The sequence below is a fragment of the Haliotis cracherodii genome, unplaced genomic scaffold (assembly GCF_022045235.1).
Source record: "Haliotis cracherodii isolate W230 unplaced genomic scaffold, xgHalCrac1.p SCAF_9, whole genome shotgun sequence".
Classification (NCBI taxonomy): Eukaryota; Metazoa; Mollusca; class Gastropoda; order Lepetellida; family Haliotidae; genus Haliotis; species Haliotis cracherodii.
In genome coordinates this window covers 32,087,366-32,114,514 of record NW_027266343.1, presented here as the reverse complement: position 1 = coordinate 32,114,514, position 27,149 = coordinate 32,087,366, and the positions used below count along the sequence as shown (strand labels likewise).

The window sequence follows — 27,149 nt, the reverse complement described above, 5'->3', positions numbered from 1 at the left end:
TTTCTCTACAACTGAAAGATGATAAATGAGTGAGTGAGTGAGTTGGGTTTAACGCCGGTTTTAACAGTATTCCATTTATATCACGGCATGTCAGTTTAATGTGGGAGGAAAGCCCTAAGTGATGCAGGTCTCAGACGTTTACCACTTCGGTGAAACCCACCAGCACGGGTATGGTGCTAACAAACCTAGAAACATAATTAGGGTGAACCGGGATTCGAACCCACAATCATAAGTTTCTGGCGTGTCCAAAGGACATAACTCTGCACATCGAATCGTGGCACCTAAGACGACTTGGCCACCCGTGTCCCCTCTTTAAATTAAACTATAAGAATGCAACATATATCATGAGTCCCACTCAGCCACCGAGGCTTCCACGAAAATGGCAACTGGTAATCTAGATTACATATTTTGTGCCTCCCTCTGACAAGTGTAAATTGGCACGGCTCCCAACCGGAAGCGATGTCATCGTGGCGTCACGCATGACCCACAATGCCCTGCGCAGGTCACGTGACCTCCGGTGACGTCATCAGGTTACGTGACCTGCGCAGGGCAGAAACCGGAAGTGACGTAATCACAGAAACCTACCAATCAGAAGCCAGGAGCGGTTCAAGAGTCCTGCACACAACTACTAGCGAACATTTCAACTACTTATACGGCTCGGTGTCAACACACTTAAGTGGACTGCAAGCCCTCCAAAACAAAAATACCAAAATCCGACCTAAATTAATAAATCAAATACTTAAAAGCTCCAACGACCTAACTAAGACAGGCAAACAAATAACCTTCTTGTGGATACCCGCCCACGTAGGAATATACGGTAATGAAAACGCCGATAAAGCAGCTAAACTATACCTCAAAATCCCAGAAATAAGCTTAAACTTACCCATCTAAAAATCAGAAATTAAAAGTGTGAACAAACAAAAAATGACAAAAAAATGGCATAACCTATATCTAAACTCAAATAGCCAAATCAAAAAAGTGCTCAGCAAACCACTTACCAAACCAAAAATTCTCCATCCATCAAAAAAAATCGATTGAGTAATCACTAAACTCCAAACAGGACACACCAACCTAAATAACCACCTAAAAAAATTTAAAAAACACACTACAGGTAACTGCCCACACTGCAAACAACCAGAAACCCCAGAACACGCACTCATCCACTGCACACACTACCTAACACATCAAACCGCATTACAAACCACCCTCAATCTAAACAAGGCTCTCACTCTAGAAGCAATAATAAACCCACAAAATAAACTAGAAAACTTCAAGGCCTTAGGCGTATTCTTAATCAAAACGGAACTAATAAAACGCATCAAAAAACACAATAACCTACCAAATCAAAATCAAATAAACATCCACCATACCCAGCTCCCTTAGTTCTCCTCCCCAACCCCATCGGCGACTATTCCAAATCTCAAAATTCTTGGTTTTGAAGGGTAGAACAGGCATCAGTAATGGTGACAAACTGTACAAGTTTCTCATGCAAAATAAAGAGGCAGGTTTTAGCCCTACGAAGTACGATCCTTGTCTGCTGTAGCCATAGTAAATACTTCTTCAAATGGGTCCCACCATCATAGTTTTGAGAGGCATTTAGTTGGTTGAGCTGGGAAGTTTCATAACCTGTAGTTCACGAAGTCCTGGCTTCGAAGTGTTTGTATTATCCAAAGTTGATGGACACAACCCGACTCATCAGGCTCACTGTCTACAGTCTTTAGAGAATGCACATTTCATATTCTTTTCTTTCGTGGCTCGTCTTCCACAAGATAGTTTATATCGGTCATTCATACAGTTCAACCAACACAACTTTGCTTATGAAATTATGCAGTTTATATATAATATGGATATATGTTTATAATTTATGAATGATTATCAAAAAACAAAACATGATCAAGAGAATTCACCAAGAAAAAAAAAGAAACATCTGAAATTCCCTTGCAGGGCTTCGGGTTAAAGTGTTACATATCCATTCTCAAACAAGCCTAGCATCTCACAGTAGATCAACAAGGTATTCTAAATATTCTTCGGACTCCCTCGTTCCTTGGCTTGTCAACATCTCCCTCGACATACATACAAATGCACAGCCGTGTAGGCAATTTTTTAAATGCACATAATTGATATATGCATTAACAAACATCTGCATCAACGAAGACCATGGCAACAAAAAAAAACCAACACATCCATGGTTATATATGGCTGTTAGAAGATCCTTTGTTTTCTCCAACAAGTAGAAAGCACATTTATACAGCAAACTCATAAATTAATCATTTCTTTCATCCTCTGGTGCACACATTTAAACAGCAATGACAATCATATTTGTAATTTCATATTGCAGTTTGTGATCCAAGTTTGTCCTAATGATAAGCCTATTCTCAGCTGTCAGCCTCCTCTTCCTCCCCTTCGCGTAGCCACGCAAAGAAATGAACAACTTGCTTGAGCGCAACTCCCTTCCCTTCCTGCTCTTCTTTACTTGTTTCCCATTGATTAAATGCATCTTCTGAGATGATTTCCTCATCATAAAGTGCATCAAAGAATGTCCGCAGGACACCTGAAACATGGAGCAGTAACAAATGTATGCAGGTGTTCACTCTAATGCTTGGGCAATAATTACACTCACCATTCAAGTCCTGGTTCACAATGCTATATGTAAACCAGATGCTGTGGTCATGCCCATAGAAGATATTACAGGTATATTATTTGAGCAAATGTCATGAGAATTGTTTGATAGGCATTAATGAGTGAGTGAGTTTGGTTTTACGCCGCTTTCAGCAATATTCCAGCAATATCATGGCAGGGGACACTACAAATGGGCTTCACACATTGTACCAATGTCGGGAATGGAACCCGGATCTTCGGTGTGACGAGCGAACGCTTTAACCACCAGGCTACCCGACCACCCCGCATTAATTAGAAGATGACAAAGTAGAGATAATTTATGGATAACAACTTAAGGTTATGAGAAGAAAAAAATAATTGAAAATGCATTGTTAATTTAATAAAAATTCTACCTTTTCCATGTTTTAGCTTAACATCATATTGCGACCAAGGTCATGCCTTGTTATGGGTCAGAAGTTGACGTCCATACAGTATTGACTTGAACATACCTGATGGATATTCCAGTGAGTGGACGAGCGCCTGCACAGCATACAGAGCCTGCAACTCAAATACAGGCTGGTGATCCAGGTACTTCTGCAGGAGGGATCGCCACTTCTTTATAGGTTCTTGGTCAACTTTTGCCATGTTGCCAGTACCTGAAAAGTTTATGGGAAAGTGTATTAAGACTCAATGACTATGGTTGTATGTAATATGAGAGTGCTGACGGACGAGGAAAATGAGTGATTAACATGGGCATTAATCAGGGTGTGATAACATTTATACCTGTCAAAAGCTCGCAATTATTTGGTAGCCTTTAAAAATTTATACAAGGAACCGAAACCTTTTAGATGCCTATACACGTTACAAGAACTTGTTAATATTTGATTTGAATTGGTTAAGGATGTTTCAAGGATACTCACCTAATATTGCACTGGAGCAGACGGTAGTCATTAAGGCCCTGATAAATCTATTTTCTTTGGTAGTCTCATCAGGGACATTGGCCTGGTAAAATAATAATGTGATTCAGAAAGATGACACAAAAAGACATCTGAGGCAGTAGGTACATTAACATTGAAACCTTTGTTAAAAGAAAATGCTTTACTCAGCTCAATATCACTGAAAACTTTGTGATCAGATATGCAGGAACAAGGGCTTGAGGCTCAGGCAAATTGACTGTCCAAGCAGGCATATTTATTCAATTAAACACTATTTGTCTCTCTGTAAAAGTCCACAATGGCCTCCTTCACACATTGCAACAATTCATGACATCTACACAAACCGGAAGTGGGCGACAGAGCCTGAAACAAATCCTCCTTACCTCAATCCAGTCAAATATCTGTTCATTATCACATTTGGGCTTGAGCAAGAGCTCTGCAAGGTTCTGTTTGATCCATTCTATGGACACTTTACTGGTAGGTGTGCTGGGTGGCGAGTCTGGGCCCACGGTGAACTCCAGGCTCTGGAACAAGGGGGGTAAACACTTGACTACTGGATTATGTCCCTTTATTGCAGCCTCACTCAAATATTTCTGCTTCAAACGTTTCAAAGTAGTGTCATGGAAAATTAGCATTCCATATTATTATATTCCACAGATTTTGCATTGATATAAAGATGGGAGTTATCAGCATCATAAATCCAAATACATGAAATGAAGGTCACTCATGGTCAGTGTTGGTTTTCTGGATCAAGTATTTTACCTTTTCTTTCAAAAACTGCTGGATTTTATCCTGAGGCACAAAGAAACTCCAGTCCATGCAGTTGGTTTGCCATAAATGTGTGACGATCTTGTGTCCCTGAAATTGAATTTAATATAAGCTACAACAGTAACTCATCACTCTGCACATCATCATAACTCGATCACATTCAGAAACATACACACCAGTTTTTTTTACACGAAAATTTACAATTTGTTTTACTTGAAAGTGCCAAGGATTCCAAGCTTATGAAAGGTTCTTTCGGACTCAAGGTGGGACAATTCAGAGAAATAATCAATCTGGACCCGTTCTACACATATTCCAATTTACTCAACCAAATGTAAAGCCAAATTCATAAATATACAACTGCTTGAAGCAACTTACAAGTCTCTGACTGGCATCGTGCAAGATCTCTGCCATGAGGTTGCCCGCCTTGCCGGACGCCTTCAATGGCTCACAGGCCTTGTTGAGGAAGCTAAGTGGAACACTGCCATCTTGGATCATGGGTCCGATCAGCTCACCCAGATACTGCCAAATCTTGGGGATGTCAATCTCCATGTCCTCAGCTGACAGAAGAATCTCCGCCAATCTGAAACAGGTTACATCAACATGCAAAGGAACATGCTAATACATAACAAGAGTTTGCCACTAATGTGGCTATAGCCCCTGCTGCAGAATTTATGACATAATTAAATCTAAACAAACCCTAACCTTTTTTAACCGAGGTGGAACTTGTCATGGAAATTGTAAAAAAAAAGGAAGAGTTTGGGACCTAAGTCCATCTTGTTGCCATGGAAACGTAAAAAATTAAAATTTCTAAAATTTCTAAATAGCAAAAGGCACCAGTTCAGCATGTACTTGACAGACCTGCAAATTTCCATGAAAAAATATTGAAAGGTTTATGAGTTATGCTCCGGAAACCAAACGTGACAGACGGACGGACGGAAAAAGGACGGACGGATGGAGCCCGTTTCTATAATAATTATATCAGTTTTGAGAACTGATTGTGATTTCATTTTGTATCTACAGTGGGTTGACAACTGCTCAGTTGTTGAATTTAACAATTTACATCTAATAACATACTTGTACATATGTATCTATGCTCCAAGAATTTAAAAAAATGGTAATCTGGCTTGGTTCAGAACACTCACCCTAGTAAGTAGGTGTCGACAGAGATGATTTTCTGGTTGATCAAATCATGAAGCAGGTGCCCTGTCTGTTGGCGAGCTTGCTTTGACCTCTCTAGCACATGGTTAATTGCAAAATACACAAAGAAATGGATGGTTTTGGGCGAGTTCAACTCCTGTACACACTGGATAGCCTCCTGAAAAAACACTGTAATTGTAATGTTAGCCAAGAGTCGGAAGCACAATAAATAGTTATAAAAGAATCATTTGGTCAAATAGTTTTCCAATAAGCCTCTTTCTTTTGACCAGAAATTTCAATGAGATGCAACTAGTGTTTGTTGTTGTGCCAAAAATTCATTTAAATTGATTCATTAAACTCCAATCATTTTTTTCACTTGTTGTTGTGCCAAATGGAAAGAGCAATGTAAGATCATTTATAACATATCTGTAGAGGTGAGGTGAGGTGAGGTGAAGTGAAAGTGGGTTTAACATCGCGTCCAAGATTATTGCACTTACATAGTGATATGCATGCATGTGTGTGTGTGTGGCTGCTTGTACTAGTCCGGACTGATGCCGATTTATAGTGCTAGCCCACTGAGATACCATGCAGCAGTTTAACATGAATACCCCACTCAGACACAATATACTGACTCCGAGCCGACCAGTCCTTGTTTTAGCCCCTTAATGCCGAGCGCCTGACAGGGTAACAACAAGTACCATCTTTTAACATCTTTTGGTATGACGCGGCCGGGGATCGAACCCCGGACCTTCTCCTCTCCGGGCGGACGCTCTACCACAAGAGCCACGAAGGCGGTCTTACATATCCTTAGAGGTCCTGACCAAGTTTCATAATAATCAGATAACATGCTGACCTTTCGATCCTGCATATGCAAATATTCATCTACTATTGAGTAGGTCTTCTTTTCCATCTCATCCTCCGTCAGTTCCTTCATAGATGGTGCTGGTCTCTCCACCTCCTGTGACGACCGTGTTCGACTTCCCTCTCTACTTGCATTTCTTGATGGAGGGGTTGCCCGGCCACTCACTATACTCCTGCAACAATGGAACTACCTCATGAACACCAACCAGGTACTTGTTCTGGTGATTCATGACTATTCAAACACACAATGGTGTTCTATGTTGCAGCAAAGTTTGATACAGGCAATTGAGGTCTCATGAAAACACTAGGAGAACTCATGTTGAGCTTCAGCCGAAGTACTCCAAACATAGTTAAAACATGCCATGAGGACAATGTTTTATTCCCTAGAACTAAAGCAGTTGGAAATCATACATTGATCTATGCCATGAAACAAATAATTGACTGCATTCTGATGACCAACATTGACAAGAAGGTTAGTTCGCACATGAGGATGATATCCTAAATGTTCGTATACAGACTATCACAAATGAGGAATTCATGAAATCCACATCAAATTTCAGAAGGGAATTAATCATCACTTAGTCTGACTACAAAAGTTAGATAGTTGCAATATTTCATAGTATTATTTTCTTCTCACCTGTTTCCAGGAGCAGTTGGCTTGTCATCCTCCCTTGAAGCTCTTCTACCTCTACCCCAGCCGCCAAAACGCCTGGCTGGATCCAGTTGGATGTTTTCATCAGCATTCTGCATAGAGTCAATTTACTTGCTATATATTCTCTATTACATACACAAGGTGGTATGTTAACCAGTCGTTCCTTCAGATTATCAACCAGACCAAAACACATTTGTCATGAAACAGACTATCAGAAACGAGGAATTCATGAAATCCACATGAATCTTAAGATGGGAATTAATCATCATGTAGTCTGTTCTGACAAAACTTTGATCACAACTTTCCATTTCAATATATTATCGGTATCACTGTTGACTGCAGTGATCAAGCCTGAACAGGCAAACCATTGGCCACCTGCCCTTAATATCCGGCAAGTGAATGATGTGATGTTTTACTACAAGGTCACACAACCTGATCCAAAAGACAAAGCCACTAACCTTTTCTATCCTGAGTTTGGAGACATCAATGTTTCTGTCGATGTTCCTAATGGCCTTGCTGCTGACTGTGTTCCAAACCTCCTCCATGTTGCCACCACTGCCGCCGCTGCCTCCACCGCCCTGTCCTGGTCGGCCTCGGGTACCTGCAACAGGTAAAGTGGGGCTTAATGCTGCGTTAAGATTACTGCACTTTCTATTTTGGACAAATGCTGGTTTTATAGTGCTAGCCCATTGAGACACGATACTGCAGTTAACATGGACACCCCAGTGTACTGATCAAGTTTTACCCCCTCGTGAGCACCAGGCATGGTTACAACAAGCACCATCTTTTAATGTCTTTTGAAGTGAAGTTGCTGGGGACCAAACCACGACCTTCAGCTCTCTGGGCTGATACTCTGTCCACTAAACCATGCAGTTGGTCAAAGCAACATTTGAGGACTATACATTACAATATATCTAAGCTCGCAAAAACTGAAGCAATAACATTATTGGACAGTGTTTGAAACTAAGTATCAATAAATCAAATCTGATTCCCTTTGTTCATTACTTATTCTCATGTTTTCTGCTATCGGTTTTTGACCAAGGATTGCTCAAGATGTAATTACGCTTATTGTGTCTTGGTTGATGATGCCGCTGTGGTTGCTGATTTGCCATGTGCAATGCTGCCAACATGTTCTGTTCCACAGCTTCTCGCTTGGCGTCCTTGTGGATCTGGTCGATGGTTTTGGGGTTGTCATCTCCTCGCCTGGGCTTCCAGTTGTTCTGAAGCAGGGAAGGAATGGTCAGAACACAAGTGTACCATTAGCCTACGTGATATCATCAGTGAGTGGTCTAAAGGGCAAACAAAGTCAACTAAAAACCTTTGCAGATTTTAATACTTAATTTACAAATGCTTGACCAAAGATAAATTTGAAAAACGGAAAAAGCATAAAACAATAAAAAAACACACCAACTGACAAAATTCTAACCCCAAACAAACAAATTAAAATGTTTCCTGTGTTTGAGGAGTCCTTTGATTGCAATGATCTTGATGACCATTGCCCAATCTGCCTCTGATTTTGTTATACATTATGCTGCTCATCCATTTGATTACAGCATCCACACCTGATGTCACCAAAGTAACAATACTGAAGAAACAGGATGTCAGCAATAAACATGCTAGAACCGATTGTTAATTGGGATGGGATTATTGCCTATAAAATGTATATTCAAAAATTGATTCATTAAACTCCAATCATTTTTTTCACTTTACTTGCCTCTTAAAGCTGATGTATGTACGATTTTGTCAGAAAAGAAACCATCAGAAACGAGGAATTCATGAAATCCACGTGTATCTTAAGATGGGAATTAATCATCGTAGTCTCTTCTGACAAAAAGTTTGAGATCAAGATAAAGTTTTTGTTACTTTACATTGAATCCGGCAATATCCCTGTAAACACTCAAGTTTGTACCAGATAATCTAGTAATTGATATTGACTGCAAAGATCCATGTTGTCGCAGTACAGTAAGGCACTATCAACAAAGTCTGACCGCCCAAACCACTAAGTCGCCTCTCACAACCAGCATAGGTTGCTAGGGACCAATTCTAACCTGGAATCCCCATGGGTTTCCAGCATGACAATTGAACACCTTAACCACAAGGCTACCTGACCACATGTAATTGCTTCCCCAGACTAAAACACTCACATCTCGTAGTTCTACAACATCCTGCAGCATGAATCGGCATCTTGAGGACACTTTCTTCTCAGCAGCTATCTTCTTCATCTGTTGGAAATACTGGTCCATTCTTGGCTGGAAAACAACATCACAACCATAAAAAGATGTTGACATGTATCTGTTTTTGTTACTTGCTTGATAAAAATAATTGAGAGTGTTGAGTTGCTAACCCGATTGATTTAGTGATGGTTCCGGAAACAAAGGAGTGCTTATCAGATGTCTACAACAAATATAAAAATCACATCAGAATTTACAAAGGTAGATTATTGTTTAACGCCGCACTCAGCAATGTTCCAGCTATAAGACGGCAGTCTATAAATAATCGAGTCTGGACCAGACAATCCAGTGATTAACATCATGAGCATTGATCAACGCATTTGGGATCGATGACATGCATCAACCAAGTCAGCGAGCCTGACCACCCGATCACATTAGTCGCCTCTTACGACAAGCGTGGTCGCCTTTTACGGCAAGCATTGCTTGCTGAAGACCTATTCAATGTGTTTTGTGTGAGCGTGAGCTTAAATGACTCAAATGGGAGACATATCCTTGGGCCCCAGCCATTATCATCAATACTGCAATGCAGCTCTCATGTTTTAGAGTTCCCCCAACCCCCATACATGGTTCCCTTGGTTACCTTGGCTTTGTCTGACTCGAGTTCCTTCCCGATGGTGGAAAGAAGATGACACAGACATTCCAGGTTCTCCTCATCTCTAGATTGTAACAACTTGAACACACAGTCATGCATAATATTTTTTGTCAACATTTTCAACTTGAATAACTCGCCTATAAATCTGAAAAACAAAAAAGAAAGGTCATTAGATCATTTCATACATTGGTTACCACTTTCATCATGAGACAAAACCTCCATACTTTATTCCAGCATCATATGCAATGCGCTGTGAGCTTTTAGTGCAGTTTGTGTCAACCCCAGCTGCCATCTTTCCAAAAGTAAAAATCAGTATTTGTTACATTCTTCTGGTCTACAGTATATTACAGCTATGTGATTAATGGTGGCCTAGGCTACTTGACATGCAGTGTAGCAGATTTATTGAAGCCCACAAGATGTGATATATGTGTTGCAGCACCATGTGGGACAAAGTTCCTGTCTTACCTTATGTTCCCTATAGATCTCCACCTTGCAGTGGTGGCAGCAATCACCAGTTCTTCCTTCAACTCCTTCTTGTTTGCCTGTTGTACATAACATCATCCAATGTAGATTTAAACTTTCAAGAAATATCAATTTACAATTTATTAATTTGAACTTTTTAAATTTCTCACTTGAAATTAAATAAAATGTTAACGCTACTTCTATGAACATATTTTGGCACACACCAAATGATGTTGAAAATTGAATGTGTTCCTTTGAACAGGAAGTTAAGAAACTTCAACAGATACCAGATGTCTCAATCTGTATGACCACTTCCGCATAAACCCGAAACAAAGTAAGTACCGGGTCAGCTTCTTCTATAGCCTTCTTCCTCCGGTAGAGATCAACTTGGGCGTCATTAACTTTTTCGAATTCCCGTTGACATCTTGTTAATAACATCACACGGAAACTTACTGTTTCCCCTTGTTTGCTGTTGGAGGGCACTTTAAGCTGGAATGAAATTATGCACACATTAACTTCCTCTGTAAAAGTGACAGGAAATCATTCCTGAGAAATACAATGACACTTTTATTAACCAGTTCTTTGAAAATTTTATCATTTTCAAAACAATACATTTAGTAGGTAGAAGTAGTATTTCTTCTGGTATGCATTTCATGATGAACAAGAACGTGGTACTTACCGTTAATAAATATCTGCACATGTTTGCATGAACCACACTGAAGGCAGGCTCACTAATAGCCTGAAATAGAGAAAACAAGTGCATGTCTTAAATCTTTAGTAATATCAAAGTAGCCAATAAGGGGGACAGAAAACCCTTTTTCCTGAGAAAACAGTGCATTTAAAACACAAGTACACATGTGACCGTGAGAGACACTCAGCAATATTCAAGACATACCAGCAGCGATTAACGCCGACAGGGTGTGTTGACTTGTCATCAACGAAGTCCCAGAACATGAACACCCATTTCCTTAAACCCCCTCTAAAGACCACCCTAGCTTCCTGGGGACCTGGAATCCTGATGGCTTCCATGTGGGTTGGGTAGTGAGGTACACCAGGAAGACAACAGGAAACATACCTACTCAATCATTAGTGTCAGCTCTCACAACAATCTTGGGATGCAGGGAGCCTTTTCTCCCACAAAGGAATCCCAAGGGAGCTGAGGTAATCAAGCAAGGACACTAACCGTATGTAACACATCAATGATGACATGCCAGGTAACAGCGGAGTAGGACTTCCCTGGTGGTCACCCATCCAAGGATTACTCATACTCCGCCTTCGTGACATCCATCAACACCACTTCTATCTTCGCTTATGAAGAGCATGGCTCATGTTGATCTTGATTTAAATACTTGTCAAAATACAAGACACATAATTGATGTTGCAGAGGTATAGAAGATTTGATAATGTTAATGATAATGTTCAGACACTAATAATTGGGGGACAAAGTCTCCTGCTCTCCATTCACTGTTCGACCTGTGAAGATCTGGGGTAGAATAGGTCTTCAGCAACCCATGCTTGCCGAAAAAGGCAACTATGCTTGTCGTAAAAGGCAACTAATGGGATCGGGTGGTCAGGCTCGCTAACTTGGTTGATACATTATGTCAATCACTGGATTGTCTGGTCCAGACTTGATTATTTACAGACCGCTGTCATATAGCCGGAATATTGCTGAGTGCGGCGTTAAACAACAAACCATCCAACCATCCATCCAATTGCGTGGATCGATGCTCATGAAATTAATCACTGGATTGTCTGGTCCTGACTTGATTATTTACAGACCGTTGTCATAGAGTTGGAATATTGCTGATTGCGGCGTTAAACAACAAACCATCCAACCATCCATCCAATTGCGTGGATCGATGCTCATTATGTCAATCACTTGATTGTCTGGTCCAGACTTGATAATTTACAGACCGCTGTCAAATAGCCGGAATATTGCTGAGTGCGGGGTAAAACAACAAACTTACCAACCTACTTCTTTAAACGTTCTGTGGCTTCTTTACACTTGCGTAAAAGTAAAACCATAAGCAAGTGGCTTGGATTGAACACGGCATTCAACATTATCTTAGTTACACAAAGTACACAAACTGAACATGGGAGGAAGGAAAGCTTGGAGTACTAAGATCCCCCTGTGAACTGACACCTGCACGCAGATGCTACCTTGCAATCAGACCAGTGCTGATGGACAAATGTCTCACCATTTCAAATATAATATCTGTTACCCCCTTCAGTCTGTCCTCAGTGTCAATAACCAGGCCCTGAACTTGTTTCATCAATGTCCGGAACTTCTGAGGGGTCAACTTGTTCAATATACTTCGCACTTTGCGGTACAAATCCTGAAAAACAAAGCATACACGTGTTCATGTGAAAATGACAAGGTTACTGATAGGCAGTCTGATAGATCAGATAGATCATGCAAACAAGCATTGAATATGGCAATGTTTTGTTCACTGAACAGAGGCTGCTCAAGCATAGCATCTTTTACGGAAAATTTAGCCTTGGGCTCCATGTTTATTTGCACAGAAGCAGCTAAAAATTAATTATATAATGTGAATATATTCGGCAAATACGCATCTGAAGCGCTGTTAGCACTAGAGCTGTGACAAGGATCTGATGACAGTCATGCTTAATTTCAAAAAGATGTATCAACCTTCAAATCCCTGAAGAACATTATCACCCCCACTTATTACGGATAACATGATATATATTTAACCCTGTTTCTTCAGAGTCATCCCAGCCCAGTACAATGGAATCACATACCGTGGTCTTGGATTCATCCGTCTTCTCCTTGTCATCTGTCTTCTGATTGCCAGGTTTCCAGGCATTTTCTGAGTGATGGAGCTTAATGTCCAGTTGGTTGGAAACGTTCTTGGTGCCCCGTACGTCGCTATGGTTACGTTGCTGGCTGCCTCGCTTGCTCATGGAGCCTCCCCCACCACCACCACCTCCGCTGCCGCCTCCACTACCAATCTGAAAATATAAATGTCATCATGTTGGGTGGCTAGCAACAATAACAAACTGCCTGGCATCAGAGGCACTTTGATTTGAATTTGCACCAAACATTATATGACCATCTGACCATCAAATGTCAAGTTTTAGAAAGAACATCTCACTGTTTGGAAACTGATTTGGTTGAAAACAAAAAACTGCGAGCGGGGGAAAAGGCTGAGTTTTATCCAACTTATGAACTATCTTAATGCAAGAAATACCAGAAAATACAGAACAAAATATCTGATGACTTTGGTAATAATGTATAACATACAAGAGTTTGCCACTAACCTGGCTATATCCCCCGCCCCTGCTGCAGAATTTATGACATAATTAAATCTAAACAAACCCTAACCTTTTAACTTGGAACTTGTCATGGAAATTGTAAAAAAATGAAGAGTTTGGAACCTAAGTCCATCTTGTTGCCAAAATTCTAAAATTTCTAAATAACAAAAGGCACCAGTTCAGCATGTACCTGACAAACCTGCAAAGTTTGATGAAAAAATATTGAACGGTTTACGAGTTATGCTCCAGAAACGAACCCTACCCTCAAAGAACCTAAGTCCATCTTGTTGCCATGGAAACGTAAAAAATAAAAATTTCAAAAATTTCTTCAGAGCAAAAGGCACCAGTTCAGCATATACTTGACAGACCTGCAAAGTTTCATGAAATATTGAACGGTTTCTGAGTTATGCTCCGGAAACGAAACGTGACAGACGGACAGATGGAGGGAGCCCGTTTCTATATACCCCGCCAACTTTGTTGGGCGGAGGATAATAAGATATCCATTCATATCAATTTGTGGTCAAATGGAAATGTCTGTTCTGTAGGTATCATCCTGAGACATTACACACATCTTCTCAATGAAATGATTCAATTTAATTAAATATTGATAAATCTCACCAAGACACAAATTCCAAATCTGATTCAATAGCAGTGTTTAACAAGAGTCATCAGAAAGATGACATGTCCCCCCGGCAGCTGTCTGTAAAGTAACCACAAGTAAATGTGCAATTCTGTATGTAATGAGTCAAGAGTTGAATGTTCTTGAAGAAGAATACATTGTTTACCCACAAAAGATCCACCATGGTCGCATCCATATGAAATGGAAAGTAAAATAAGTGTGTTTCTGTGGGTTTTTTTTATGCCAACATATGACAAACTACAAGAAACAATAACTAAACAAGCGTATAGTCCATGAAGTCATCTACATCCCCTGCCCATTTTAACACGTTATGGTCCCAAACCAGGTAACTGACCCAACATTTCTCGTAACCAATGTCAAAATAGCTGCATTTGAAATTCTAAAATAAACATATCCCCCGCCCATGCTGCAGAATTTATGACATAATTAAATCTAAACAAACCCTAACTTTTCAACTTGGAACTTGTCATGGAAATTGTAAAAAAGAGAAGAGTTTGGAACCTAAGTCCATTGTGTTGCCATGGAAACTTAAAAATAAAAATGTATAAAATTCCTAAATAGCAAAAGGTACCAGTTCAGTATGTGCCTGGTAGACATGCAAAGTTTTGTAAGAAAGTTTTGATTGGGTTTTAAGTGATGCTCCGGAAACGAACTCTACCCTATAGAACCTAAGTCCAACTTGTTGACATGGAAATGTAACAAACAAAAACTTGTTAAAATCCCAAAATAGCAACAGGCACCAGTTCAGCATGTGCCTGGTAGTCATGCAAAGTTTTGTTGGAAAGTATTTAACGGTTTTTGAGTTACACTCCGGAAATGAACACCACCCTTACAGAACTTAAGTCTAACTTGTTGCCATGTAAACGTAAAACATAAAAATGTTTAAAATTCCTAAATAGCAAAAGGCACCAGTTCAGCATGAGTCTGATAGACATACAAAGTTTTATTAGAAAGTTTTGAATGGGTTTTGAGTTATGCTCCGGAAACGAACTCTACCCTATAGAACCTAAGTCCAACTTGTTGCCATGTAAACGTAAAAAATAAAAATGTATAAAATTCCTAAATAGCAAAAGGCAGCAGTTCAGCATGAGTCTGATAGACATACAAAGTTTTATTAGAAAGTTTTGAATGGGTTTTGAGTTATGCTCCCGAAACAAACTTTACCCTATAGAACTTAAGTCTAACTTGTTGACATGGAAATGTAACAAACAAAAACTTGTTCAAATCCCAAAATAGCAAAAGGCACCAGTTCAGCATGTGCCTGGTAGTCATGCAAAGTTTTGTTGGAAAGTATTTAACGGCTTTTGAGTTACACTCCGGAAATGAACACCACTCTTATAGAACCTAAGTCCAACTTGTTGCCATGGAAACATAAAAAATAAAAAATTCTAAAATTCCTACATAGCAAAAGGCACAACTTCAGTATGTGACTGATAAATTTGCAAAGTTTTATCAAATACACTGAACTGTTTTCTAGCTCTGCCTCAGAAAAGGAAATGATTACGGACACACAGACGGACGGATGGACAGACAGACTGGCTGATCGCTATATCCCTGTATATCGCTGATCGGTGTAACAATGTGCGGCTGACAAACTGGTTTGTTGATATTTAACCATTTAACTGACTTTATCCTCATTTGCAAAGATTTTATTCATTAAACCAGAGACCATATAATATATTATATGGTCTCTGATTAAACTAACAAAATCTGGACTGGCAATTTTCTAAATGTGAAAAGATTTAAGTTGCCAATCTGGCTGTCATTCCAGATATTTTGTGAATAGTTAACACTGACAATAGCCCATAGAATGTAAAAATGTTTCAAAAGCCATTCTGTGGGTTTCACTGAAGTGGTTAATGCCTGAGACCTCCATCACTTTGGGCTTTCCTCCCACATTAAGCTGACACACCGTGATATAACTGGACCACGGTTAAAAACGGCATTAAACCCAACTCACTCACTCACTCACAACAAGTCATTCTGACCTCCTACAAAGTGAATCCGATCCAATTCCGTTACTATTTGTATTACTTCATGTCTTAAAAAGATTAGTTTAACATACAAATTACGAGAATGCATTATTGACCCAGACCTACTGGAGTCATTAATGGCCTACTAACTGTATGTATACTATCTTATGCACACACACCTTCATCGAAGATCCAAAGCTAATGTAAGTCATGTAAATTTGATCTCTTTAATCATAACAAATATAGTCGCCTTTTAATTTTGATGTTATTGGACGAAATAAACTTATTAAAAACAAGCATGAAATACTCATATCCCTGCCAATAAGACATGCCCTGTTGTGTGCAATGCATTAGCCCCTGTGATCTATGTTCACTGGACCTTTTTGCAAATGTCCTAATTGCAGCACTTACAAAAGTTATTACTGGTGTTGTTTTGTCATCTGCTGTTTATGATAGAATACGTAATGGTATTTGTAATGAGTAAGGTTGAGACATATGGACGAACAACATCTTTATTACAATTAGGAGTGACATTTCGATGTAGGTTTTACACTGTTATCAAGCAAGTGAAGTACAGAGTATGGTTGTTAAGAATATATACAGGATAGGAGGTAGTGTTTATACAGTTGAGTAGGTTTAAGATCAGTTACACTGTTGAATTTGTAATGAGTTGTGTTATTACTGAAACAATAATCAGAGAAATAAGGGAATTCTTACTTTACTTAGGGATCATTGAGAGCAGGGGTCACCATGAGGTGTACTGAGAAGTACAGCACCAATCATCTGATGATCTGAGTAGTAGATTGGAGTCTGGAATGCTACAGCACTGGTAATGATCAGTAAACAACCAGTTGGAGAGTGAATAAGTTGAGTCATTTTCCGAACATTAAAGAAATCTTCAAGTTTCAGTTTTTCACTCAGATCACAGTTGAAATCCCCAGTTACTAGGACATGTTCACATTCATGCTGTTTGGAGAGATCTTGAAGTTTCTGCATGAAGTTAGTAAGTGAAAGCGACAACCGTGTTCATGACACTTTTGGAGGAGTGAGTGAGTAAGTGAGTATCGTTTTACGCCGCTTTTAGCAATATTCCAGCAATATCACGGTGGGGGACACCACAAATGGGCTTCACACATTTTACCCATGTCGGGAATCAAACCCGGGTCTTCGGCGTGACGAGCGAACGCTTTAACCACTAGGCTACCCGACCGCCCCACTTTTGGAGGAACATACACACAAGCAATGCAGAACTTGCCAACAAGAAAGGAAATGTATTCAATACTGCGAGTTGACGTTATGTGCCAAGTTTGGTGAAGATATATCATACGTTTTTCAAGATCTGCTACGGAAACAAGGAATGCCACCATTTTCAGTTTAAGTCAAAGTCGTTGCCATGGAAACTTGAAAAACATTTTTTTTCAAAATCCCAATCTATCATAAGACACCAGTTCACAACTAGACCTATCACGTCACCTTGACTTTAATATTGACAGATATTGACAACCTTTAAACCATACTTGATTGACTTTTGATGTCTTTATAAGCAACCAATTTGACTATTATCAAAACTGTATATACATTTGCATAATGACATGTCTAACAACATCTTCCGAAGGCAAGGGAGTTAACTGACTATAATAGTCAAGTTTCCCCCCTTGCTGAACCAGGCTGGTATTATGGAGTTACATGGCTGGACTAACGAGTCTATGCCTAGTGCAATGAAAGTTGCGCAACAAAATCGAAATCCAGTTCGTAAACTGTTGTGGAGATTTCAGTAGAATACAGGATTCGTAAAGCATGTGTACTGCCAACTTGGCATCAACAGATTATGTCCATAACTTTTCATGTTTTTAAACAAGGTGCTCACGTGATGTAATGCACTTCGTGATGTAAGACCCGTTTTATTGTTTTATAGATCTTGATTATCAATCAGATCGTCTTGACATGGTGCCGCCATTTTGTTTAAAACAAATGCAAATGATATGACAGGTGGGTTCTGATTGGTCCATAGGAGAGTGAGTGAGTGAGTGAGTGAGTGAGTACGCTTTTACACTGCTTTAGCAATATTCCAGCAATATCATGGTGGGGTCCATAGGAGAGGTTTAGAAGGGACATAACCACTGGTGGCGCTACAATCGGGCCCAGTTATTGCAGCCGAGTTCGGCAAGGGTGGAAACTGGACTTTTAAAGTCAGTTAACTCTTTTGCCTCTGGAAGATGGTCTAACAAATGAATCAAAACCATCCATATTGGTGGAGGACATCTCCCTGAAATCTTTTTAACACCATATTTTTGTTGTCCTTTTATCAAAATCCATTTCTACTGGTTACAATTATCCTCTGGAAGATGTATTCGGCTCCTGAAGTCTGCTGAATTCTATTTTCTGTACACAAACTGTGGTTCAAGTAATGCAAAACAAAGGGATTTCTTAAACTGTCAAAATGCAAACAAACAAATAAACCTACCTGTTTCACACTTTGCAGCTCAGGATCTTGACAGTTTAATGTGTTGCTTGAAATGGCCAGTGAATGCAACATATCAGATGCTTCTTCCACATCATCGTTATGGGGGCTCATCATCTCAGATCGACTTGATGTGAGAGATTTGGTATATTCCTTCCCAGGGTTTTGTCCAGCTGGTGCTCCAAGACGAACATTTTGTTCAGTTGGTGCTCCATAACCAGGGCTCTGTCCAGCTAGTGCTCCATAGTTTAGGTTTTGCCCACCTGGTGTTCCATAACCAGGGCTTTGTCCAGCTAGTGCTCCATAGTTTGGGTTTTGCCCAGCTAGTGCTCCATAGTTTGGGATTTGTCCACCTGGTGCTCCATAGTTTGGGATTTGTCCACCTTGTGCTCCATAGTTTGGGATTTGTCCAGCTGGTGCTCCATAGTTTAGGTCTTTTCCAGCTGGTGGTCCGTAGCTAGGGTTTAGTTCTGTTGGTTGTCTAGATGATACCGACTGAGAGGAAAGAATCTCCTTACTTCTATCCATTACGCAATGGTGCTGTCACATATTACAACCCTCACTTCGACCTCTGAAATGTAAAATCCCATAAATCAATGTGTAAAATAAGGTATTCATTTGATATTTTTTACTCATTCTTTTCTCTTGACATGACCATGATGATGGAAAACACTTATCACTTTTTTATCAGCTTCATGTATTTAATAAAGTCATAGAACCATATATTGCCCTCTCTTTGTGACCACCCATGTCAAGCTGAAAGATGACCTGTGCCCATTTATCAACTGGATTCCAACTTATCACAAAACCAGCAAAACAGAACAAGTCAACTTGTACTGCACGCACTATTGCTGTGCAAGTTCACATGGATACCTTCTGAAAGGTACACTTGCCATTTTAAGCCTCTAGGTATTTTATATTATACTCAGTATGGTTAAACACCATAAGTGACTGTCACTTCGGTATATTTTCAGATACAAAAGAAATATACATAGAAACAAAAAATATCAAAGAGGTATTCCTTGACAAAAGAATGACTGAGGTTAAACACCGCTTTTAACATTATTCCATTTATACATGGCATTACAGCTTAATGTGTGAGGAAACCCGGACATTATGATGTTTACAGCTTTGGTGTTGACCAGCCAAGAAACATAATTGGGGCCCCACTCAAAGGCTTCTGGCGAACCAAAAGGACTCAACACTGCACAGCAAATTGCAGTGCCTAACAGGTTCTGCCACACTAAATCAGAATCAGTTGTTCCCCAAGTCGCTTTTATAGAGAGCCTTCATTGCAGGCTGAGACATCTGGCCGCTGTGAATGATTTTGGGTGAGATTTTATGTTTATGCATGCATCTACGCTAGAATTAATAAAGTTTTTCAATATTTATTATTCTTTTTTAACATGATGAATGAATGTGACCACAGAAATTTTCAAGCAGGTGACATTTGATGCGGAACTGGGGGTGGTGCGTTTAGTTTCCCGTACTCGTCTAAGATAGCCAAATATTTATTTTTTTATTTATGCTTTAAGTCCAGACTGTGCACACATGCACATCTTATAGCTGTTGAATGCCTATTTATGTATAAATATATATAACATTACTATAGAAGTAAGGCTCTCACTGGGCACAGCAAGAGGTCTTCAAGATTGCAGGGCCCAAAATCGAAGAGAGAGGAAGAATGCTAAATAGCCAGTCCGGCTGTCCAGGGAGATGGTTCTTTGCATTGAAGTCCCATCATAGTCCCAGAAAGACTTTACCACAGTGTTGTCTTTCGAAACAAACTTTGTTGACATCAAGAGCATGGATCTCATTGATGTGTGTTGCCGTAGCTAACGCTAAAAGGAAGACTGTTTTAAGTGTGATATGCTCAAAACCTTTCTCAGCAAATGGCATGTAAGCTTCAGAAAATAAATAATGTAGGATGACGTTCAGATCCAAGAATCGAAATGATTGGTCCACTAGTCTGTATGATCGAATCAACCCTTGCAGTCTTGCAACCATGGAAATCTTTGATCACGTTGTGTTGTGGCAATCACTGAGTTAATAGTGATGATCCATTCAGCTTCCTTGCAGAACACAAGTGCTGAAGGTACTCAGCTTTTTGCTGAAGGGGTACAGTGGTAGGAGATGGAACGTCCCCGGATTTGCAATAACCTTTCGGAACCTTCTACAGCTTATGCTCACAAAGAGCCTTTGTGGAAGTGCAGTGCACATGTGTGACAGTTCTAGCCACTCTTCAAGAATATCCCTTAGCTATTACAGATTTCAGGAGATAGAAGATGGAAGATGTGTCTTTAATCTGCAACAATGGTTCACTGGTCAGTGTTTGAGATTGCTGACCACAATCCACCTCTTCACTTCCTACTTTCTGGTCAAGTTCATCATCCAGGTTACATGTATGAGGGCTTTTAATCATTAATTGTTATTGGTTTTGAGGTTTAAAGATTTGTTTATTTTTTATAGTTGAAAACATATTTCTGGGTGATACGATCTAGGCGGCCTCAATCATGCATGTCAATTACCCCTTCTTTATGAAATATGAATAAACACCCCTGGCCTGTGTATGATCATAGAAACTACTTTATTAATACAGAAATATGATTAATAAAACTTTGATGAAATATACATTATTTAACTTTTACAGCTCTTTTGGTGCATCAGATCTTGGGATATTTGTACCATATAGACATGTTGGATAGGAAACAGTATTGAAGTTTAACCCAGTTTTCATTTTTTTCTGAAAAGCTACACATATATACAATAAATCATTCTGATTCTGTCTATTTCAGATATTTTCTAAGTTGTCTACACTTCCCGCTACATTAAATCTGCTACACTGATGATAATAGTAATTGGTGGTTCTGATACTATCCATTCTACTCCCAGACCTACACCCATCATCAAGCCCTTCCCTGACAACCATGGACCACACCCTAGCTACAAGTGAGAGTAGGGTCCACACATGTACAAATAAAGTCTTTGTCAGATCTTAAGATATTAAATTAGGAACAGATCATTTACCTTGCTGGGCCCATGCAATAAATATAATAAGACAATTTCTTCATTGATTATATTTACAGTTCAGTTCATGGTTGGTGATTAAAAAAACCCAAGTTTGCCGCAGGGCACTATTGAATTTTGCCCTATCAAACTTTAGAATGGCAACAAGAAGAAGACTTTTTATAAATAAAAAATAGGCTATTTGTAAATGTATTTTCCAACCTGGCAGTCAATGTTGTTTTACTCTACCTCACTGGTGACTACCTGGTATCATTGAGTGAGTGAGTAGGGTTTAAGGCCCCTCTTAACAGTATTCCAGTTATATCACGGTGTGTCAGCTTAATGTGGGAGGAAAGCCTAAAGTGATGCAGGTCTCAGACGTTAACCACTACGGTGAAACCCACGAGCATGGGTATGGTGCTGACAAACCCAGAAATATAATCGGGGCGAACCAAGATTTGAACCAACAATTATAGGTTTCTGGCGTGCCCAAGGGACACAACTCTGCACAGTGAATCACGGCGCCTTAGACAACTGGGCCAACTGTGACCCCCTATCAATGAACCATAACAGTTTGTTTGTTTTTAGTTTATCATGTTTATGGCGCACTTAGCAATAGTCCACCTATATGATGGCAGACTGTAAATAATCGAGTCTGGGCCAGACAATTATTAATTTATAATTATTGATTGTAGGATATTTTCTAAAATATTTTACAGTGGACTTATTCCTCAAAGCAAATTAGAAATCACAGACAGAGATGTGCAATTCATCTTCAGCAGCAACTTAGTGTTTAAGCTTGCATGACATACAATATCTCTCATCATAAATGGTGTGTACATATCTGCCGGTCTCAACAGCAAGCTTGAAATTACATCAATAAAAAAAACCACCAAAACATCTTGAAATTACAACATCTAAGTCTAGAAAAGGATGTTTTCAAATGTTGAGGACAGTCACCTATGCTGAAATACTTTTGGATATTTGGAAGGGTTTCAAACTAACTACCTGTACATGTATAAAAAACCCACTTAACATTTGTGTGTAAGGATGCTTGGCTTGACTGAAAGAGATTATCATGTAGTCTTTGCTTAATAAGTACAATGAAGGCTGCTTGGATTATTTTTTTCTGACTAATCCAGACAAATCCAAATCCAAATTAAAACAATATTTTCTATTTGTGTTGCTCAAATATTATGGCCTACATCATTCAAAGATTTTAACATAATATAACATTGTGTTGGTAGCCTAGTGTTTGCTGAAAGTAACGGTCTACACCAATACTTAATGGCCTCTGTCATATGTATACACAAATTGTCAAACACTCTTCGAAATTCCCCTGGAACCATAATATTAGATATATATCAACCTCTCAACAAGCTTAACAAAATTTAACATATACACAGATTCAACAATATAATAATATGTTGCACCGCATATTTCAGAACCGTAACATAGAATAGGTGCTATCATACAATCAAATATCTCAAAATAGATCTGGAAAACTAATATTACCAAGTTCTTTTAGAAATCATAAACAAATATATCATCTTCTTTGCTTGTGATACAAGTCTGAGATTTACTTCAGATTAACTTAGGGGTGAATACAAGTCCGCGGTATTTATATAAAGATACTGTTTCTATAGGTATGCCATCATAAACCCACTTTTCTTATGGGGGCGGTCGGGTAGCCTTGTTGTAAAAGTGTTCGCTCGTCACAACGAAGGCCCGGGTTCGATTCCCCACATGGGTACAATGTGTGAAGCCCATTTCTTGTGTCCCCCGCTGTGATATTGCTGGACCTTAAGAGACCACCATTTCTAAACACAATAATCTTATTTTTATTCAGATCTACGTTCATGCCAATACCTTCACAAAAACTTCTCCACTCCAGTTATCTTTCTCTATGGTTCACAGACATTGCTCTTACGTCATCAACAAACATGAGAGGACACACATCATTAATAGAAGATGTAACAGTTATACCTTGGCCATCTTCTCTTTCCATTACCGTACATAACATTTATAAATATAACAAATATTTGTGGACCATAAACAGATACTTGATGGGTGCTGATGTTACAAGTAAAACACTCATACCTTTAGAGTTGCTAACACATGCAGATAAATTATTAGACATTGATGTGATTATATCCAAAGATATGACACCAACTTCACACAATGACAGCAGGTACATAAGGAAAACATTATGTCTTTAAGTGTCAAATGCCTGCTAAAAGTCAATGAAGAGGCAGTAAAATCCGCCTCATTTCTTACCAATGTATTTCTGGACTACTGCCTGCAATGAAAACATATTGTCACTAGTGGAGTAATCTCCCTTCAGCTTGTGATTCGATTATAATATTATGCCTTCCACACCAATTCTGTAAACAGTTGTTCAAAATTGAAGGAAATACTTTACAGGTTTAGTCTATGAGAGAAATACTTCTATAGTTGTTGGGTCATTTTACATCCAGACTGTAAGAGAGGACAAAATTTAATTATAACTCTTACCACAGCAACTTGAGAATGTACTATTATCAAAAGTGTGAGAAAAAGTTGAATGAGATAAGGTACAGTAAGCCTAGTAAGATGCCTAGAAACTGTCAAATATTCAGCAGCCACACCATCTGGTGCTGGTGATTTCTTATTTGCAGCGTTTGGTATATATGTAAAATAAAACATCTTGATAGTGATTGGTTGACTAAGTTCTCCAGTAGGTCTTTCTGGAGAAGGAATCAAATCATCATGAAATACATTGACTGGTTCAACAAACAAGAGTGATATTAAGTGATCCGCCCACTGATGACTAGATATTGACTGTGAAATACAACCAGACATACAGTAAACTATGTTTATAACAAACACGCTTATAACGAACTTACTGATTTTTAGTCCCGGCCAATTGTTGTATATATAGAGGTTATCATGCGAGTGTGTTTGGGGATGGTAAATATCCTGTATAGGAATAAACATTGTATTTAGCTAGCCTTGTACTTACTTACTTACTTACTTTGGAGATTTAACGTGCGCTTTCCGACTGATGCGTATTTCGCACACGGGCCCGGCCAGGCCATTTAATGTGTTTCCGAAAGGGGCGAGAGTGGTCTGTGCAACCCAAGAGGGGGCTTTAGGGGTTGCTTATATAGAATTTGGGAATTTTGAGATTTGGAATAGATGCCGATGGGGTTGGGGAGGAGAACTAAGGGAGCTGGGTATGGTGGATGATTGTTTGTTTATGTGATTTTGATTTGGTAGGTTATTATGGTTTTAGATGCGTTTTATTAGTTCCGTTTTGATTAAGAATACGCCTAAGGCCTTGAAGTTTTCTAGTTTATTTTGTGGGTTTAGTATTGCTTCTAGAGTGAGAGCCTTGTTTAGATTGAGGGTGGTTTGTAATGCGGTTCGATGTGTTAGGTAGTGTGTGCAGTGGATGAGTGCGTGTTCTGGGGTTTCTGGTTGTTTGCAGTGTGGGCAGTTACCTGTAGTGTGTTTTTTTAATTTTTTTAGGTGGTTATTTAGGTTGGTGTGTCCTGTTTGGAGTTAAGTGATTACTCTGTCAATTTTTTTTGATGGATGGAGAATTTTTGGTTTGGTTAGTGGTTTGCTGAGCACTCTCTTGATTTGGCTATTTGAGTTTAGATATAGGTTATGCCATTTTTTGGTGATTTTTTGTTTGTTTACACTTTTAATTTCTGATTTTGAGATGGGTAAGTTTAAGCTTATTTCTGGGATTTTGAGGGATAGTTTAGCTGCTTTATCGGCGTTTTCATTACCGTATATTCCTACGTGGGCGGGTATCCACAAGAAGGTTATTTGTTTGCCTGCCTTAGTTAGGTCGTTGGAGCTTTTAAGTATTTGATTTATTAATTTAGGTCGGTTTTTGGTATTTTTGTTTTGTAGGGCTTGCAGTCCACTTAGGGAGTCAGTAAGTATTAGGATTTTTTTGTGGTTTTTTGATTCTTGATTGTGGAGGGCTGAGGCCATGCCCATTAGTTCTGCCGTGAATATTGATTGGTTATTTGGGAGTCGGAAGGATTGTGTGGTTTTAGTTGGTTGTGTGGTATTGACTCCGAAACCCGTGTGTTTGGAGGTCGGATCTGAGGATCCGTCCGTGTAAATGTGACACCAATTTGGCCAATTTTTGTGTATGTATGCTAGTGTGGTAGTTTTAGCTATGTTTGGGTCGGTTTGTTTATTTATTTGGCTAGCTAGTGTTGTGTCTATTTTGGGTATTTTAAGTTTAGGGGTGAAGATATTTGATTGTTTGCAGTTTTGTTTAAGATTTTTCATTTGGTGTTCATTTAGGTAGTTTGTTATTCTTTGGGATATTGGGGTAAGTAAGGGGTGTTTACGAGCTAGAGCTTGGTTTTTAGGGCTGTTGTTTTGGTTTATTAAGTTTTGGATGAGAGGGTTTGATTGGGACGCGGCCCAGAAATTTAAGCTTAGCTGTTCCCTGCGTAGACTTAGTGGCATTTCTCCTGTTAAGGCCTGAAGTGAGGTGTAGGAGGTGCCATGTTGGGTGCGTGTAATTAGTTTGAGAGCCTGATATTGTATTGAGTCAATTTTTTTAGATAGAGAGTTGTTTAGGGTGTTGCATATGGCGCAGCCGTAGTCTAGTTTTGATCTAATTAGGGATATGTAGAGAGAGAGGAGAGTATCTTTGGAGGCTCCCCAGTTAGAGCCAGTTAGAGGCATCTTAGGGTGTTTAGGTCTTTACTGCATTTAGTTGTTAGGTTTTGGATGTGAGCATCCCAGGTGAGATGTTCATCGAAAATAAGTCCTAAGAATTTGGTTTGTTTTTGAAATTTGATTGTTTGATTGTTTAGCTGGAGGATTGGGGAGGCGGGTTTCATGTTTTTATGTTTGAATACTATTCCTGTTGTTTTTTCTGAGTTAAGGGAGAAGCCCCATGCATTTGTCAGCCCATTGTTGTATTTTATTAAGAGATTTTTGGAGCCTTGGCATAGTGCAGAATATATATAGTAGGTTGGAGGATTAACAGTAACAACAATAGCAAACATGGGTCGGATAACATAGGTAGGTGTTGACAACAAAGGGATGGTGCTGTCACAACACGATGGACAGAAAACACATAGCTGGAAGCCAATAGGGGCCATGAAGCCAATAAACAGGATAAGTGGTTATTGTTTGATGAGTTCATAGTAGGCGGGTGGGATGAAACGGTAGCCTATAAACGGCTTGACAACGGTATAAGGATCTATACCGAAACGTCGCTTTTCACTGTATTAAAGAAGTTGTTATCCATAAAATTGTGTCTATCTTGTCATCCGTCAACTTCTAAGTAATGCCTATCAAACAATTTACATTTAAAGACGTGCATTACTTTGTAGATTCAGTAAAACAGTCTGTAAGCCATTATACTCTTACCACATTGATCCAAAATCTTCCAGACGAAGGTCGCATAACAAGATTTGATATCTGTTCGGCCCTGTCTCAGAATCTTATTTTCGCTTTTGATTTGATGACGTGACTCGTCAAATCGAAAGCGAAAGTTGGAAAAATTCGTGCCCATTCGGGTAATTCCGGGATCAGTTTT

The 27,149-nt window shown here is 39.3% G+C and overlaps 1 protein-coding gene across 2 annotated transcripts; it reads right to left on the bottom strand.

The window, feature by feature from the left end:
- Positions 1-1,102: 1,102 nt before the first annotated feature.
- LOC139453336 (eukaryotic translation initiation factor 4 gamma 3-like) lies at positions 1,103-27,076 on the bottom strand. Of its 2 annotated transcripts, XM_071235007.1 has the most exons (20): positions 26,981-27,076; positions 18,587-19,154; positions 12,997-13,206; positions 12,435-12,572; positions 10,916-10,975; positions 10,579-10,725; positions 10,240-10,316; positions 9,763-9,919; positions 9,096-9,200; positions 8,015-8,171; positions 7,410-7,552; positions 6,937-7,043; positions 6,292-6,472; positions 5,444-5,616; positions 4,677-4,881; positions 4,296-4,391; positions 3,917-4,057; positions 3,519-3,600; positions 3,108-3,254; positions 1,103-2,551 (listed from the first exon to the last, which is right to left on the bottom strand). In XM_071235007.1, exons 2-20 carry the CDS (start codon positions 19,109-19,111, stop codon positions 2,376-2,378), a joined length of 3,027 nt encoding a protein of 1,008 aa, XP_071091108.1. In that variant the 5' UTR covers positions 19,112-19,154; positions 26,981-27,076; the 3' UTR covers positions 1,103-2,375. The 2 variants fall into 2 exon arrangements, with proteins under 2 accessions (XP_071091108.1, XP_071091109.1); XM_071235008.1 differs by lacking the exons at positions 18,587-19,154; positions 26,981-27,076 and adding an exon at positions 16,840-17,137.
- Between the last annotated feature and the right edge of the window lie 73 nt (positions 27,077-27,149).

Coding starts and splice junctions, on each gene's coding strand:
- LOC139453336 (XM_071235007.1), bottom strand. CDS start 19,111: ATGGATAGAAGTAAGGAGATTCTTTCCTCTCAGTCGGTATCATCTAGA. Junction 12,573..12,996: donor CGGATGAATCCAAGACCACG/GTATGTGATTCC, acceptor TTTGTTTTTCAG/GATTTGTACCGCAAAGTGCG. Junction 7,553..8,014: donor TCAACCAAGACACAATAAGC/GTAATTACATCT, acceptor TACCTGTTGCAG/GTACCCGAGGCCGACCAGGA.